The sequence below is a fragment of the Neomonachus schauinslandi genome, chromosome 5, assembly GCF_002201575.2.
Source record: "Neomonachus schauinslandi chromosome 5, ASM220157v2, whole genome shotgun sequence".
Taxonomy (NCBI): Eukaryota; Metazoa; Chordata; class Mammalia; order Carnivora; family Phocidae; genus Neomonachus; species Neomonachus schauinslandi.
Genome location: NC_058407.1, coordinates 66,670,249 through 66,688,511, shown reverse-complemented (window position 1 = coordinate 66,688,511; position 18,263 = coordinate 66,670,249). Strand labels below are relative to the sequence as shown.

Here is an 18,263-nt window from a genome sequence, read left to right as displayed (position 1 = left end):
CAGTCATTTCATTATGAATTTTGACTTTTCCCTCCTATTTTCAGGAATCCCTCATGGACCACAAACTGTAGGAAACCATTTTCAGAGGACTTCTGTTACCAACCAATCTTCAAATTTGACTGCAACACAAATGTCTTTTCCAGTACAAGGTGTTCATACTGTGGCACAGACTGTTTCAAGAATTCCACCAAATCCTGCAGTTCATACCCACCAGCAGCAAAATGCTCCAGTGACTGTCATTCAAAACAAAGCTCCAATTCCTTGTGAAGTCGTTAAGGCTACAGTAATCCAGAATTCTCTCTCCCAGACAGCAGTTCCTGTTAGCATTGCTGTGGGAGGAGGAGCTGCTCCGAGTTCTGTGGCTCAGAACCACAGCACAGGGCCACAGCCTGTTACAGTGGTAAATTCCCAGACACTGCTTCATCATCCGTCTGTAATTCCACAGCAGTCTCCCTTGCACACAGTGGTACCAGGACAGATACCTTCGGGCGCTCCTGTTACGGTAATTCAGCAAGCTGTCCCACAGAGTCATATATTTGGCAGAGTACAGAACATCCCAGCATGTACTTCTACAGTTTCACAGGGTCAGCAGTTAATCACCACATCACCCCAACCTGTGCAAACTTCATCTCAACAGACATCAGCTGGTAGCCAGCCGCAAGACACTGTTATCATAGCACCTTCACAGTATGTGACAACTTCTGCATCCAATATTGTCTCAGCAACTTCAGTACAGAATTTTCAGGTAGCTGCAGGACAGATGGTTACCATTGCTGGTGTCCCAAGTCCACAGCCCTCAAGGGTAGGGTTTCAGAACATTGCACCAAAACCTCTCCCTTCTCAGCAGGTTTCATCAACGGTGGTACAGCAGCCCATTCAACCACCACAGCAGCCAGCCCAACAAAGTGTAGTGATTGTAAGCCAGCCAGCTCAACAAGGTCAGACTTACACACCAGCCATTCACCAAATTGTTCTTGCTAATCCAGCAGCTCTTCCAGCTGGTCAGACGGTTCAGCTAACGGGGCAACCAAACCTAACTCCATGTTCCTCGCCATCACCTGTCCCAGCTACTAATAACCAAGTCCCTACCGCCATGTCATCTTCCTCCACCGCTCAGTCACAGGGACCACCTCCTACTGTCAGTCAGATGCTGTCCGTGAAAAGGCAGCAGCAGCAGCAGCTTTCACCAGCACCCTCACCACAGCAGGTACAAGTACAGGTTCAGCAGCCCCAACAAGTACAGATGCAAGTCCCGCCACAGCAGGCGAACACAGGCGTTGGTCAGCCTGCTTCTGGGGAGTCAAGTCTGATAAAACAGCTGCTGCTTCCAAAGCGTGGTCCTTCGACACCGGGTGGTAAGCTAATTCTCCCGGCTCCACAGATTCCTCCTCCTAATAACGCACGAGCTCCTAGCCCTCAGGTGGTATACCAGGTGGCCAATAACCAAGCAGCAGGTTTTGGCGTGCAGGGGCAATCTTCAGCTCAGCAGCTGTTGGTTGGGCAGCAAAACGTTCAGTTGGTCCAAAGTGCAATGCCACCCACAGGGGGAGTGCAAACTGTGCCCATCTCAAACTTACAAATACTGCCAGGCCCACTGATTTCGAACAGCCCAGCCACCATTTTCCAAGGGACTTCTGGCAACCAGGTAACCATAACAGTTGTGCCAAATACAAGTTTTGCAACTGCAACTGTGAGTCAGGGAAATGCAACTCAGCTCATTGCTCCAGCAGGAATTACCATGAGTGGAACACAGGCAGGAGTTGGACTTCAGGTGCAAACGCTTCCAGCCACTCAGACATCTCCAGCTGGACAATCATCCTGTACTACTGCTACTCCCCCATTCAAAGGTGATAAGATCATTTGCCAAAAGGAGGAAGAAGCAAAAGAAGCAACAGGTTTACATGTTCATGAACGTAAAATTGAAGTCATGGAGAACCCGTCCTGCCGACGAGGAACCACGAACACCAGTAATGGGGATACAAAGGAAAATGAAATGCAGGTGGGAAGTCTTTTAAATGGGAAAAAGTACAGTGACTCAAGTCTACCTCCTTCAAACTCAGGGAAAATTCAAAGTGAGGCTAATCAGTGCTCACTAATCAGTAATGGGCCATCGTTAGAATTAGGTGAGAATGGAACATCTGGAAAACAGAACTCAGAACAAATGGATATGCCGGATATCAAAAGTGATTTGAAAAAACCTCTAGTTAATGGAATCTGTGATTTTGATAAGGGAGATGGTTCTCATTTAAGCAAAAACATTCCAAATCACAAAACTTCCAATCATGTAGGAAATGGTGAGATATCTCCAATGGAACCGCAAGGGACTTTAGATGCCACTCAGCAAGATACTGCCAAAGGTGATCAACTAGAAAGAATTTCGAATGGACCTATATTAACTTTGGGTGGTTCGCCATCTGTGAGCAGTATGCAGGAGGCTCCAAATGTGGCAGCACCGCAGTTTAGTGGTACTGACTTGCCTAACGGACCTCTAGCTTCAAGTTTGAATTCAGATGTGCCTCAGCAACGCCCAAGTGTAGTTGTCTCTCCACATTCTACAACCTCTGTTATACAGGGGCATCAGATCATAGCAGTTCCCCACTCAGGATCAAGAGTGTCCCATTCTCCGGCCCTGTCATCTGACGTTCGGTCTACAAATGGCACAGCAGAATGCAAAACTGTCAAGAGGCCGGCAGAGGATAACGATAGGGAAACAGTCACAGGAATTCCAAATAAAGTAGGAGTTAGGATTGTTACAATCAGTGACCCCAACAATGCTGGCTGCAGCGCAACAATGGTTGCCGTGCCAGCAGGAGCCGATCCCAGCACGGTAGCTAAAGTAGCAATAGAAAGTGCTGCTCAGCAAAAGCAGCAACATCCACCGCCATATGGACAGAATGTGGTCCCACAGGTAAGGCGTTCTGCTGTCAACATTGTAAATAGGATTTTAGGGGAATGTGCACTGTTGGGTCTTTGCCTCATCTTGAAAAGTTAATTGTGTCAGCTCACCAGTGTACTCGGACTCCCACACTCCTATTTTTCGGTGTTTTTTGTCATATTAAACAATCGTCTCAATTGTTAACTTTAGCACATGGTTTAAAGAATCTTTTAAATTTTGTTATAGACCCAAATTAGTAATTTTGTAGACCCAAGATAGAGGAGCACTTGCTAATCTGACATCTTTTGGAGAATTTTTTAATTGTAAGTTAGTCTCCTTTGGTCTCCTTTGGGGGGCTGGGGGTGGTGCGGGATATACTAAGAGCACTTCAAAATGGAGGTTCTGTATTTGATTTTGACACGACTGTGTTTTTGTGGCTCTTTTCACCATTCTTTTGTAAAAAAGATGAATCCCATAAGTACTTTATCAGGTGTTTTCTTGTTATATTTTTATATTGACTTAGTTGCCTTTATTCTTTAAAAAGTATTATAATTTCAATTTCTTTCAGCTGTTCTGATATTCTTGCTTTTGTGTTTCTTACTCCTTTGCCCTACTGTCATGTTTCTGTTATCCCCTCTTTAATAGTCTATCCAATCTCTGTTGTACCCTGTAGTAAATAAAAGTGTTTTCTAGGACTAGTGCTACTGAATTGAGGGTTCATTCTGCCTGTAAAGATTTTCAGGTCAATCTTGTGTGCTGTTTCCACTGAAACTAGGGGTTTGCTTAACAGTTGTCTTTAACCTAATTTCCTGGATGACTTTTCCTTCATTCTCTTTCCTAAGTACTACATAGCCAGAGCCTTCTGTGACTGTTGCCAATTCTGCTGGCAGTCTTCTGACTTGGGCTTCTTCTCTGCGCTTTTGGTGTTTACAGCAGATCTATGGCCATTGTTGGCAATAGTACCAAATCTGGGGGTGGAGGGAGGAGCAAAATGAAAGATGAAAGAACAAAGAATCCCTTGCTTCAGAACAGTTCATCCACTGATGTGCATCTTTTTTCATGTGAGTGGATAAAACTGGACAGTGCTGTCGGGGGGCATAAGGAGATTTTAATTCATACATTAGTACTGTATTGCTTGGATTTATTTTTATTGCAAGGTACCTAAATACATTGAGTATTCTTTAGTTGATGTATACATGGCAATAATTAGGACTGAGTTTTAGCGAAGAACACTTAAGGCAATTTTACTCAGACAAACTGCTACAAGTTGAATTTTTCATTTATTAAACACAGTAAAAATTTTTTAAAGTAGTGCAGTGTCTGGCATATAGTAAGCATTCAGTAAAGCTGATTTTTATGTATTTTTTTCCTATATTTATAATTTCTCAGTTCATCTTGATTATGTTCCTGACTGTTTTTTCCTCTCAGATTCTCTTATAATCCTAAATAGTTATAGACTAAGCCAAATGAGAGAAAAACTCCGTTGCTGTGGAATTATCAACCCTCATTTTTTTTGTGCGTCCTTAATTTTCCAGTGTGATTATATTCAATAATGATACTTAAGAACCAACAATACTTGTTAAGACTAGGACCTGTGTTAGGAACTTGGTACTAAAGCATTTTCTCATTTAATCCTTAAAATAACTCTGTGAAGTAAAAATTGTTATTACTGTTTTAGAGATGAGGCTCCAAGCTACAGAATAACTCGCCCAAGGTCACCAACTAATGTGAAGTGGTTCCAGGACTGAACCACTTGGGTGTGTGTCTGAAACAAAGATTCATTCTCTTAACCCATTTCTCCACTATTTTACAAGATTTCATTGAAAAGTTCTAGAAAGCCCTTTTATATATAACATACTGATTATTTGAACTATTATATTACAGAATGTGAGTAGCATTAAATTATAATTTTAGGACATGAATGCTAAAACTTTTTTCTTTACACATTGGACATATATGTATCTCATTCAAGCCATAAAATTATTACATTTTATTCCTAATATGAAAAATGTGTTTTTTAATATATATTGTCCCGAAGAATATAGTCCATTAAAAATGGCTACATTCTTTATTTTTAAAATTAGTGTTTGGTTGGCATGTAGAAATTTAAAACTTTGCAAGGAAAAAAGAGATAGCATGCATGTGTCTATGAGAGAGAGAATTAAAAACTGGGATTCTTACGTGTAACACTTAGCAGGGTGACTGCTACATAGTTAGGCACTCAGTAATAGTACAGCAGTATTTTACCTTCATATATGGGAATAAAGTACTTATAAAGGCTAAAAAAGATCAACTGTTCAAGATGGGATCATAAATTTCCTTTTGAAGGGTCAGCTGTTGGCCTTCTTAAGAGCCTACTAATAGAAAACCATTTCCATTGTTGCCCAGATTCTTCGGGTTTCTTTTATATAGACCTTGGTTTAACATCATTTTATTCACTATTTGAATTGGTGCTTTAAAGGGGTAGATGAAATAGAGGATTTTAAATGTGATTTTTCAGCCAAACCTTATTATTTCTACCATTTCAAGGGGTCTAGGGATGTTAAGGAGGCACCTGGACCCCAAGGAGGGACTTTCAGACTTGCAGAATGTTCAGGGCTGGAAAGACTGCAGGGAAATGTCCCTGCTGAGAATGGCCAACAGGTAATCCTTCCTACTACCATTGAACATGTTATTTCATGTTTCTTTTCTCAATTTTGTTTCCTTTCACTCCCATTAATCAGCTATATTAATTTCATTACAGAAAAAAAAAATTAACAGAAAAGGAGACAGATCTATGAAAGCAAATGATATAACCACAGTTTTTGTGTTTAAGTAGTTTAGCTGGGTGGTACGTATAAGTACATACAAAATAAATTGTACCTATTTCAAGGCAAACTTCTTTATTTGTAGCTGCTTATTTTCAATCTGTTGTATTTGCAAGCTATAGGATATCTGTTCATGAATTGGTATCTTCTGGAGGCATAAAACTAGATTGGCACATAAAAAATAAAAATGAATTAAAAAAGAAAAATAATTATAAATATTTACCTAAAGATTTGCCTTTTTCAGGAGCATGTAAAACACATGTTGAACAGAACAGAACAATAGCTGTTAATCCCATGATCTGAAGACATGCTAAATTCTTGTATATAAAAATAGTTTACTTAAGGATGTATTTGTTTAAGGTGTTTTATATGTGCCTTTCCTCAGTTCCGTGTCCTTCACATAGGAATCATTGCTGATATGGTTCTATGTGACACTCAATTTTGGTACCTTCCTGGTCCCTTCCTTTCTTTGATAAAGAGCTTGAAGTTAATCAACCCATCAGAAAGCAGATCTGTAGCCTCAAGGGGGCAGCATTTAGTCATAGCCAAGATCATTTTAGCAAGAGCCACAGGAATTATTTCAATATTTTCTTAAGAGTACTACTGCTTAGATTTGTAGAGTAGTAGCACATTGTAAAAACTAAGAAAGGCATTACCACTAAACATAATTTTTTGTTTGCATTTCAATGTGTCCTTATAAGCCAGTCTTGGTATGTATTGATTATCGAGGTTTATACTTCATAAGAGTAAAAAACTTGCTAGTTTAAGAACATGAGGGAATGTTAGAGCAGAAAGAATCTTAGATAATATCTTGTCCCAAACCCTCGTTTTTAAGAATTGAAGTTACTTTCCCACACTCACAAAGATCTCTTTTCCAGTGATTTCTATAATTGCCTTAATTCTGTTCTTAAAAGATCTGTACATTTAGACTAAGTGTGATCACTTTTATGTCACCTGTAGAGTAAATCAAATTTTTGTTCCCTACGATGTCTTCAGAGTATCTCTCCTTAGTTGCCTATGTTTTAGAATATACTTTCTCAGTTTCTTCAGTTAGATCTTAGGTGTCAGGGTGTCTGGTTTATTCATCATCCTATTTATCTCAGTGAGTTCCATTTTATAAGTGGCTTTCAAAATGTAGCTAGAATTGAACACAGTGTTTCATTACTACCTAGTAAAGAATTTTGAGGGGCGCCTGGGTGGCTCAGTTGGTTAGGCGACTGCCTTCGGCTCAGGTCATGATCCTGGAGTCCCGGGATCGAGTCCCACATCGGGCTCCCTGCTCGGCAGGGAGTCTGCTTCTCCCTCTGACCCTCCTCCCTCTCATGCTCTCTGTCTCTCATTCTCTCTCTCTCGCAAATAAATAAAATCTTAAAAAAAAAAAAGAATTTTGAGACTAGACTATGAATTTGTATCTTCTAACGCAGATTGAAGTGTTTAAATTTTCATCTTTCTAAGGTTTTTAAAGTTTAGTATTAAGAACGTAAGGGTTTAAGAGCCTCAAATCCCAAGTCTTAGATCAGAAAATATTATCACTCTAGGGGCGCTTGGGTGGCTCATTCGGTTAAGCATCCGACTCTTCGATTTCAGCTCAGGTCATGATCTTGGGGCTCTGTGCTCAGCGAGGAGTCTGCTTGAGGATTCTTTCCCTTCTGCCCCTCCCTCTGCTTGTGTGGTTTCTCTCTCTCTCAAATAAATAAATCTTAAAAAAATATTATCACTGTAATCTAGAATTTTTAGCCATAATTTACTCTTGAAAAGATGACAGAGGAAAGCATACTCTTGAAAAGATGATAGAAGAAAGCAAAGTTAAAATTTCTTTTTTTAACAAAAAGCATTAATAAAACTGCTGCGTTAACTTTTTTGTTAATTTTACATTGCAGAATAAATCACATAGTTGTTTTGCATCTTTTGTGTAATTTTACTTTTCTGGTCACTCACTGCTGGATTTGTGGCTTTGATTTGGGAAAAAAAAAAAAAAAACCCTGTAATATAAAAAAAATAGCTCTTCCTCAATAGAGTGGATGAGAATATTCCTCAAGAGGGATCATTCCAAAAACTTTGACTTTGAAACCTTTTACATTTACATTTGAGTTAGGGTTATGGCTAATGATCTAGCAATTCATAGTCAATAATAAGGTTAAGAAAAAGTAAACCTACACATCCTAAAAGAAATATATTTTGCACTATCATGTAAAGACCTAATTCTTTTTACTAATTAATTAATTTTTATTTATGTATGTATTTATTTATTGGGGGGAGGGGAAGAGGGAGAGTGAGTTTTTTGAGCAGACTCCGAACTGAGTGCAGAGCCCATTGTGAAGCTGGAGCTCACGACCCTGAGATCATGACTTGAGCCAAAATCAAGAGTAGGATGCTTAACTGACTGAGCCACACAGGCGCCCCAGGAATATGTAATTTTTTAATAACAAGAGGAAACCTAAAAATATTAACCCCTGCGGTCAAAGGATATATGACTCTTGGAATTTCTCATTTGGTATGTTCTATTAAGTACTTTAATTCTTGGGGCACCTGGGTGGCTGAGTTGGTTAAGTGTCTGCTTTTGGCTCAGGTCATGATCCCAGGGTCCTGGGATCGAGCCCCGCATCGGGCTCCCTGCTCAGCGGGAAGCCTGCTTCTCCCTCTCCCACTCCCTCTCCCCACCCCCTGCTCCTGCTCTCTCAAATAAATAAATAAAATCTTTTTTTAAAAAAAGTACTTTAATTCTTTTTGTTTCAGTGATATATTTAGACCTATTTAATTCTTTTTGTCATTTGTTTACTTTTTATTGTAAAATTTTCCCCAACATATACAAAAGTAGAGCTAATAAGTCTTCATGTATCTATCACCTAGCTTAAAATATTATTACCATTTTGCCTTTTTAGTTACATCTGTTCTTCACCACTATCATTTTTTTTTCTTGGAGTACTTTAAAACAAATATCAAACATTATTGCATTTTGCCAATAATAATTCAGAATCCGTTTCTCTAATAGTTGAGTACTTTTAACTATTTAGATCTCTCTCTCCAATACCAAATCACATCCAACAGAAATAGTAATGTGTTTAATATTATCTGACACCCAGTTCATTATTCTCTAGTTGTCGTTTATTTTTTTTGTTAAGATTTTATTTATTTTTGACACAGAGAGAGCACAAACAGGGGAAGCAGCAGGCAAAGGGAGAGGGAGAAGAAGGCTCCCCGCTCAGCAGGGAGCCCCATGTGGGGCTTGATGCCAGGACCCTGGGATCATGACCTGAGCCGAAGGCAGACGTTCAACCATCTGAGCCACCCAGGCGCCCCTCTAGTTGTCTTTTAAAAACAACATCGTTTTTGTTTTTTTTTTTTTTAAACAACTCGTTTGAATTAAGATCCACAAGTTTTTTATATGTTGCATTTGGTTAATGCGTCTTTATTCATTCTTAATTTAATAGCTTGATTAATTTCAGTCATCCTTGCCACATCCCTCATTCACATTTGGGGTCAAAATACCTTGTGATTCCTTGTTACATTTTCTGTGTGACACCAAATAAGAGTTCCACAATGGAAAGAAAAGATAGGATAAAGATTTGTTAGCACTTATGAAAATAAAAATAAGCTTAATGTACAAATACATGACAAGATATTCAATAAAATACCTAATTTAAACAGTAATAGTATAGGGAACCAAAAGGTTCAATCTGAGGGAATTTGATGCTTCTGGCAGATTTACCCTTTAATTAAAATTCTGGGATATTTGTAACTTGTTACTCTCTTAATATTTGTATTTGGCTGAAATGGATCCTCTTGGTTACTCCCTCTTATTAGCATTTCCTGGATTTTTATTGAATATTTTCATTTCAGGGAAGCAATTTAAGTAATTCTTTTGATAGACTTAATTCTAATGTTACCTTCCATTCCTTTGTCTCTGATCCTCTTTTTTTTTCTGTGTGCTTTCTCAGCATCAGTTTTTATGGCTTTAAGAATTCCCAGGTGAACGATTGTCAGATACGTGTTTCTAGCATTAACTTCTATTAATAGACATTTGTAGTTGGTGATCTGTCAGTGTCCCCAAAGCAAACTCATTATCTTTCCTCCAAAGTATGGTTTCCCTTCTCTATTTGGACTTCTAGCGTAATAATAATAATAGTAACTGTTGCCATTTGTTGAGAATCTAGAACTAGGCTCTTCGTCTATAGTTTCTCTAGTCTCTTCCCACCATTCCTTACCCTAGATTTCATTACTTAACAGTTTATAGATGAGGAAACTGAAGATCACAGAGGTTAAACAGGTTGCCCAGGGTCACATAACTAGTTTAAAGAGCAAATTGAAAGTTTGAGTACTGATGTGTCAAGCTAGAAAGTCCACATCGTATCCATGACACCTGTTTTTCATGCATGTATATGCATGTATATGTTTTCTCACTGACCATATTGAAAAATCTTAAGAGCGGGACCCTGTTATGGAAACAACTTCAATCACATCCCAAAAGTAGATTTTTTTTTTTCTTAGAGCTTGGAACTCCAAAGTTCTTATGACTTCACATTTCTAAACTTTTTTTCAGCATTTTATTCTCCTTTTTTTTTATTTTTATGCTCTAGCCTTACTGTGTTTTGTCTTTTTCCTACTTTTTATGGCTTTTAATCTGACGTTTGCAGCAACCAATATTACCTTATAAGTGAACAAGTATATTTAATATTTTCCAGAGTTTAAATTTATTGCCATTAAACAGTGCTTTGAAAATGGTGTGCTACCATTTCTATATGAAAAATTCAGTATTATTTTTCCCTTTGTGATACATTTTTTTAATGAATAAAATCTGAGTTAAGGTTCAAAGAAAATATTTCGCCTCAAATTCTTTTAAGCTTTATTATAATTATGTATTTTTCAGAGAGAAAGGGATGGAATACAGAAGAAGAAAACATAGCTTATATTTAAAAGACTTATGTGTACAATTAGGATTTTTACTTGTATTGTCCATCAAAAGCTGTAACTGAACAACTTTAAAGACTAAAGTTAAAATGGCTTACTCTGAAATAATTTTTACAACATTCTGCTTACGGTTACTTCATTTTTAACATCAGAAATTTTCTTTGCTTTTTGCTGATTGTTTTATGTTGTAGTCATTAAAAAATCTAAAAGGAAAAATATGCTAAGAAATAATAATTTGCAATTGATTTGTTCTTGTGCAGAATGTACGTAAGTAAATCAAATGGGTGCATTTATAGTAGATTTATTCCTCATTTTAATCTATAATTGTGTTTCTGCCTAATTTTATTAATCTAAAAATTCTTAATTCTAAATAATGTATATCCTGTAACAGTAACAATGTGATCTTGCCTTTGTGGTTCAGATAAAATAAAAGAACCTGACTTCCTAATTATCTTTATAAAAATAATTATCTTTTTTAAAGAATTTTAAAAAAATGATCATTAACTACAAATGTAAATTTTATGTTAGAAGTGCATAACTATCAATGTAATCATATAATCGTCATTATAATCATTTTATGCCTATACTATAAAATACGAATGTCTTTCAGTGTCACCTCACAAACTACGTGGTTGTGTTTTTTCACAGAACACTCCTCTGACGCCTTCACCAGCTGTGCAAGTGCAGAGCCAGCCTAACACTTCCCAGCCTTCTCCATTCAGTGCATCTAGTCAGCAAGGGGATCCAGTGAGAAAACCTGGACACAACTTCATGTGTCTGTGGCAGTCTTGTAAAAAGTAAATGGCAATTTTATTTGATACACATAAATGCTCTTTGTTCTGGAATGCTTTTATATTTACATTTCTGTCATCTATACTTTCATGAAAATTTTCTTTTGAAACCACTGAAGTCTTTTAGCAAAAATACTTCCTGTTAAGAGGGATGTTTATGTAGGTCCAGTGGCACCTAAGCTAAGAAATTTATATAAATGGTAGAAAGAGCTTCATTGCCTAATGGTAGGTTATTGGGGAATGTGTTTCAGTATTAGCTTTTAACAAAAGAAAATCAGCTAAGCATTTGATTTCATATTTGACTATGAAAAGAGATAGGTTTTTTAAAGTGACTTGATGTTGGTGGCAGCTATTGAATTTCTGTATTGTAGCAACTTAAAGATAATAATCTTTTAGGAAGACTGATTAGTCTTAAATTTGAGTTTGGGTTGGACACCCCATGAAAATTATTTTTAAAGCCATATCATCTTACAATTTAATAACTAAGGTGAACAATGAGTAGAATTGAACTTCCTAAAATAGGGCTTTCTTACACTTGCAAAATACTTGCGAATAATGTTGGTTAAATAAAATAGTTCTTTTAACAGAGCTCAGCCAAGACCCTTTGCTTTGTCACTTTTTTAGAGGTATAGGACTAAGGCACTTGTCTTAATAGACATAATACCCTTCACTTTATGGATATCAAATTTCCATTTCACTTTAACTGATAGAAGAAATTACCATATTCTTCTAAAAATTGTATTTGCTATTCATAATTTTTATGATATACTACATACTTTACTGTAAACTTCATATACAGGTTTGTTGTGGGATTGTGGCTATCACTGTAGCTTAGGGATTATTAATAGTATGCACAATTTCTTTGGACAGTGTTCATCAAACTTTAAATCTCAACCCAGTAGTGGTGTCATGAAATCATTTTGTCAGATCTCTACTTGTGGGTTTTTGCTGGTTTTGTTTTGTTCCCAATAAAAAAAAAAATGAACAAAATATATCAGATTCCAACATGGTAGTAAAGGTAACTATTGTTTCCAGTTTCATATGTATATAATATAGGCAGGTGTGTACTAGATTATAGTGTAAAATCTGTTTGTCAAAAGGTAGTTTACAAGTCCATGCTTTCGGTGGTCTCCGATTATTTCTTTGATTTGTTTATTTTGACCATCTTGTTTTGTTTATGTTGTAAGTTAATTTGAAACTATTTTCACCATCGTCAACTGTATTCTTTACTTTTTTCAGATTTTGTTTTTGTCTTTCCATGTAAATGGAAGCTGATGGAGTAGGTAGTCAGCTAATACTGTTTGTTGACTAAAAAGTTTTGAGAATAGCTGCTTTAGATGAAGCGCTTATAGTATTTCAAGAAAAAAAGTTGCTGGAAGAGTTAATGAGCCTAAATGCACAACACGATTTCCCGTCTTGCTACAAAATTTGATCTGTGCCTCCTCTTTGGAAGTCTTTTTTGAATAAGATTCAGCAAGGCTTCCCAGAGCTTGTCATTTTTTAAAGCCATTTTTAGATGCTACAATTTTAATTCAGTTTGATTTTGCAAATATTTACCAAGTACCCTCTAGGAGGGTGTATGTGCTTGGAGTTAGAAATAAAAAAGAGGGGCGCCTGGGTGGCTCAGTTGGTTAAGCGACTGCCTTCGGCTCAGGTCATGATCCTGGAGTCCTGGGATCGAGTCCCGCATCGGGCTCCCTGCTCAGCAGGGAGTCTGCTTCTCCCTCTGGCCCTCCCCCCTCTCATGCTCGCTCTATCTCATTCTCTCTCTCAAATAAATAAATAAAATCTTAAAAAATATATATTAAAAAAAAATAAAAAAGATCATTCTCAGCTTTTAAAGAAGCACATCCAAAAACAAATTTATGGTATAAATAAGTGCTATAAAAAGAGAGTTGGCAGCATAGCGGACAGTTAATGCAGTGCTGGGATGGTTAGAAAAGTTTCAGTACAGGAGCACCTGGGTGGCTCAGTCTGTTAAGCGGCGGACTCGGTTGTGATCTCGTGGTCGTTCGATCAGAGTTGTGCATCAGGCTCGCGCTCAGCGCAGAGTCTGCTTCAGATTCTCTCTCCCTTTGCTCTTCTCGCAATTATTTCAGTTTTATGAAGAGCATTTTATTTTATTTTATTTTTTTTTATTAGGTATTTTTTTTATTCTTACGTTAATCCCCATACATTACATCATTAGTTTTAGATGAAGTGTTCCATGATTCATTGTTTGTGCATAACACCCAGTGCTCCATGCAGAATGTGCCCTCCTCAATACCCACCACCAGGCTAACCCATCCTCCCACCCCCCTCCCCTCTAGAACCCTGTTTGTTTTTCAGAGTCCATCCTCTCTCATGGTTCGTCTCCCCCTCTGATTTCCCCCCCTTCATTCTTCCCCTCCCGCTACCTTCTTCTTCTTCTTTTTTTTTTTTTCTTAACATATATTGCATTATTTGTTTCAGAGGTATGAAGAGCATTTTAAAAGTGGCATTGTGTACTTCCATCAGGAGATATGTAATATCTTGTCTCTTTTTTTTTGTGATGTCAACAGCCATTGAGGGTCATCACCTAAATCCATCATTCACTTAAGAGTTGTAAAATGTAAATGTTCCCCTCTTACCAACTCTTTTTTTTTTTAAAGATTTCATTTATTTACTTGAGAGAGAGAATGAGATAGAGAGAGAGAGCATGAGAGCGGGGAGGGTCAGAGGGAGAAGCAGACTCCCCGCCGAGCAGGGAGCCCGATGTGGGACCCGATCCCGAGACTCCAGGATCATGACCTGAGCTGAAGGCAGTCGCTTAACCAACTGAGCCATCCAGGCGCCCCCCTCTTACCAACTCTTTGATTTCTCTGAGAAATAGTAAGTTCCTAAAGAAAAGGCTAGATAGGTTATTTATGATAGCTCTCATTTACCAATTTTCAAAATATTGCATTATTTACTTGTATTCTTCAAAGGTGTCCCATGAAGTTTGGATTGTTTGTTTTTGTTTTTAGTATCATTATAAATGAACTTACGAATTTAAAAATATTTGAGGTATTTTAGTCCATTGCAATTATTATTTCTTGATGTTCAAATTGTCCTGTCTTTAGCCAGTAAAGGCCTATTCATGCTGGTTCCCAGCTCCTTTGGTTGATCTTAATATAAGTGATCTTAATAGGTCTTTGACAGTTTCCTTGTTCTCTGTTAGACAAAATGTTCCTGCCACATACATGGAATCAGATTTGTCCAAGGAGGTCTTTTAATGGGAAATGGTATTTAGTCTAGGTTCCAGGGAGTATCCATTGCTTTTGAGTTGGCTATTATTCTAGACGTTTTAGTGGACAGACTAGAAAAACTGATGGTTTTTATTTCATGCTTAGAAAGATCTTCTCCGCTCTTAGATCACATAATACACATTTTGTTGCCCTCCACTACTTTAATTTTTTAACTTTTTTATCCATCTGTAATTTAGTTTCATGTATAAAGTGAAGTATGAATCTAGCTTTATTGTTTTCCAAATGGCTAACATATTGGTGTTTATCTTTCCTTGGGTGTTTGAATTTCCACACTTGTTATATATTAAATTCCTGTATGCTTGTCTATTTCTGAATTACTTGTTACTCCACTGGTCTCTGTCCTTATTATACCATCACTTTTTTTTTTTCAAATATTTTATTTATTTATTTGAGAGAGAGCACAAGCGACAGGGAGGGGAAAAGGGAGAGGAAGAAGCAGACTCCTGGCTGAGCAGGGAGCCTGATGCAGGACTCGATCCCAGGACCCCAGGATCATGATCTGAGCCAAAGGCAGCCGCTTAACTGACTGAGCCACCCAGGTGCCCCTGTACCATCACTTTAAATTTTGATGTTGGATATGGCAAGATCCCCCTCCTAATTTTTCTTTTTCAGGGTGTTTCTCAATTTTTTTCAAGCATTTATAACAGGCACTATGCTAGATTTTGAAATTAGAGTGATTTATAAATTGGACTTGGTACATGTACAGATACTTATCCTTTCAAATGAACTGTAGAATGTTTCTAGAGATCCCAAAAAAAGCATGTTGGCATTTTCGTTGTAATTGCTTTTTTTTTTTTTTAAAGATTCTTTTTTTTAATTTATTTGTCAGAGAGAGAGAGCACAAGCAGGGGAAGCAGCAGGCAGAGGGAGAAGCAAGGAGCCCAATAAGGGACTCGATCCCAGGACCCTGGGATCATGACCTGAGCTGAAGGCAGACACTTAACCAACTAAGCCACCCAGGCGTCCCTTTTGAGGATTTTTACATCTGTGTTCACAAGCGCTACTGGTCTATAGTTGTTCTGTCTTTGTATGGTTTTGGTATTAGGGTAATGCTGGTCTTATGTAATGAATCAGGAAATGTACTCTCCTATTTTCTGGTAGGGACTATAGAGAATTGGTATCATTTCTTCCTTAAATGTTTGGGGGAATTCACCAGGGAAACCATAAATCCGGTTCAGTTTTTTTCAATAGTTATGAGCTTGTTCAGATTATTCTTCTTGCGTGAGTTTTAGCAGATTGTGTCTTTTAGAGAAATCCATTCATTTTATAAATTACCAAATTTGTGGCATAGAGTTATAACATTTATTATCCTTTTAATGTTCATGGGCTCATTAGCAATGAAAGAAGCTTTTATTTCTGATATTAGTAATTTGTGTCATTTCTCATTCTTTCTCTTGGTTAAGCTAGCTAGAGGTTTATCTATTTTATTGATCTTCTCAAACAACTAGTTTTGGTTTCGTTGATTTTTCTCTGTTGATTTCCTGTTGTTATTTCATTGATTTCTACTTTAATTTTTATTTTTTTTTCTTCTGCTTGCTTTAAATTCATATTGTTCCTTTTCTAGATTTCTAAGGTGGAAGCTTAGATTATTGATTTTTAGATCTTTTCTAATCGATACATTTCATGCTATAACTTTCCCTGTATGTACTGCCTTAGCTGTATCCCTCAAATTTGGTAAGTTGTAATTTCATTATCACTTAGTTCAAAATATTTTAGAAGTGCGTTGTTTAATTTCCAAGTATTTGGGGATAGTCCACCTATCTTTTTGTTAGTTATTTTTAGTTTAATTACATTGTAGTCTGAGAACATACTTTATGTGACTTCTGTTCTTTTAAATTTGTTAAGGTGTGTTTTATGTCCCAAAATGCAGTCTACCTTGGTGAATGTTCCACAAGAGCGTGAGAAGAATGTTTTTTTCTGTTGTTGAAGTGTTATATAAATGTCAGATCCAATTGATTGATGGTGCTGCTTAGTTCAAATACATCTTACTGATTTTCTGCCTGCTAGATCTGTCAATCACTGATAGAGTTGTGCTAAGTTTCCAAGTACAATTAGTGGATTTTTCTATTTCTTCTTGCAGTTCTATCAATTTTGCTCATATTTTGATGCTTTGTGTTAGGAGTGCAGACCTTAAGAATTGTATGTCTTTGTGAAGAGTTGACCTCCTTACCATTATGTAATGTCCCTCTTCATTTCTGATAGTAACCGTACTCTGAAGTCTGCTTTGTCTGACATTAGTATAGTTACTCCAGCTTTCTTTTGATTACTGTTAGTGTGGTATATCTTTCACCATCCTTTTATTTTTGGGGTAGAAGGAGTATAAAATGGATTTTAATGTTCAAATTAATATTATTAGTCCCCAGCTTTCAACTTTGAATATGATTTTCTCTTCTTCTCCCTAGGTTTTCCTCATAAAAGTCAGTCCTTTTGCTAACTGCCTTTAAAAAAATTTTTTAATTGGAGTGTAGTTGGCATACAATATTACACTGTTTCAGGCATACAACATAGCCACTTGACAGTTATATACATTATATAACATTCACTATGCTAAGTTTAGTTACCATGTGTTATCATACAAAGTTATTACAATATTATTGACTATACTCCCTGTGCTGTACTTTTCATCCCCGTGACTTGTTTATTTTAGAACTGGAAGTTTGTACCTTTTAATCCCCTTCACCTATTTTGCTCATCCCCCAACCACCTCCATCACTTTACTTTTAATCTGTGTTTTTATATCTAACCACATATAGTTGGGTTTCGTTTTGTTTATCTGCTCTGCCAGTCTCTTTATTAATTAATATGTTTAGATCTTTCACATTTAAAATGATTATTGATACAGTTGCATTAATATTTATCATATTTATAAATGTTTTCTATTCATTTCACTTGTGTTTTGTATCTTTTGTCTTCACATGTTTTACTTTCTTTGGTTTTAGCTGAGTAATTTATGATTCCATTAGTTCCTCTTAGCATATCAATTATACTTCTTTTAAAAACTTTCTGTGGTTGTTCTAGAGTTTGAAATATATATATATATATTTTTTAAGATTTTATTTTTTTTTACTTGTCAGAGAGAGAGAGAGAGCACAAGTGGGAGGAGAGGCAGGCAAAGGGAGAAGCGGGCTCCTTGCTCGCTAATAAGGAAGCAGCTCTAGTGCAGATGTGCCCTCAGTTTTCGTCTGAAAAAGTATTTCTCCTTTGCTTTTGAAAAATAATTTTGTGGATATAAAATTTTTTTCTTTTAACTTCAAAATATTTCATTCTACTCAAGAGACATCCAGTGTAAGTTTACCTTTGTTGTGCTATCAGTAAGGTGTTTTATTTTTGCTCTTTTCCCGCTAGCTACTTTCAAGATCTTTTGTCTTTGGTTTTTAACAATTTGAATATAATATGCCTAGGTGGATTTTTTTTTGTTTTTCTGTTTTGTTTTGTTTTTTACATTTATCCTATTTGGTATTCTCTGAGTTTCCTAGGTCTGTGGTTTGGTGTGTGTCATTGATTTTGGAAAACGCTCAGTTCAGATATTTCTTCATTTTATCTCTTTCCTCTTTCTGGTATTCCCATTACACATATGTTGCACCTTTTGTAACTGTCCCACAGTTCTTAACTGTTT

At 36.8% G+C, this 18,263-nt stretch overlaps 1 protein-coding gene across 1 annotated transcript in view; it reads left to right on the top strand.

Annotated features, from left to right (window-relative positions):
- Window positions 1-18,263, top strand: part of ARID2 (AT-rich interaction domain 2) — a 165,581-nt gene that overhangs the window by 121,158 nt on the left and 26,160 nt on the right. The window contains exons 15-16 of the mRNA XM_021704874.2: window positions 45-2,908; window positions 11,239-11,387. Of these exons, the coding sequence (XP_021560549.1) occupies window positions 45-2,908; window positions 11,239-11,387 (3,013 nt within the window). The remainder of the gene's footprint in view (window positions 1-44; window positions 2,909-11,238; window positions 11,388-18,263) is intronic.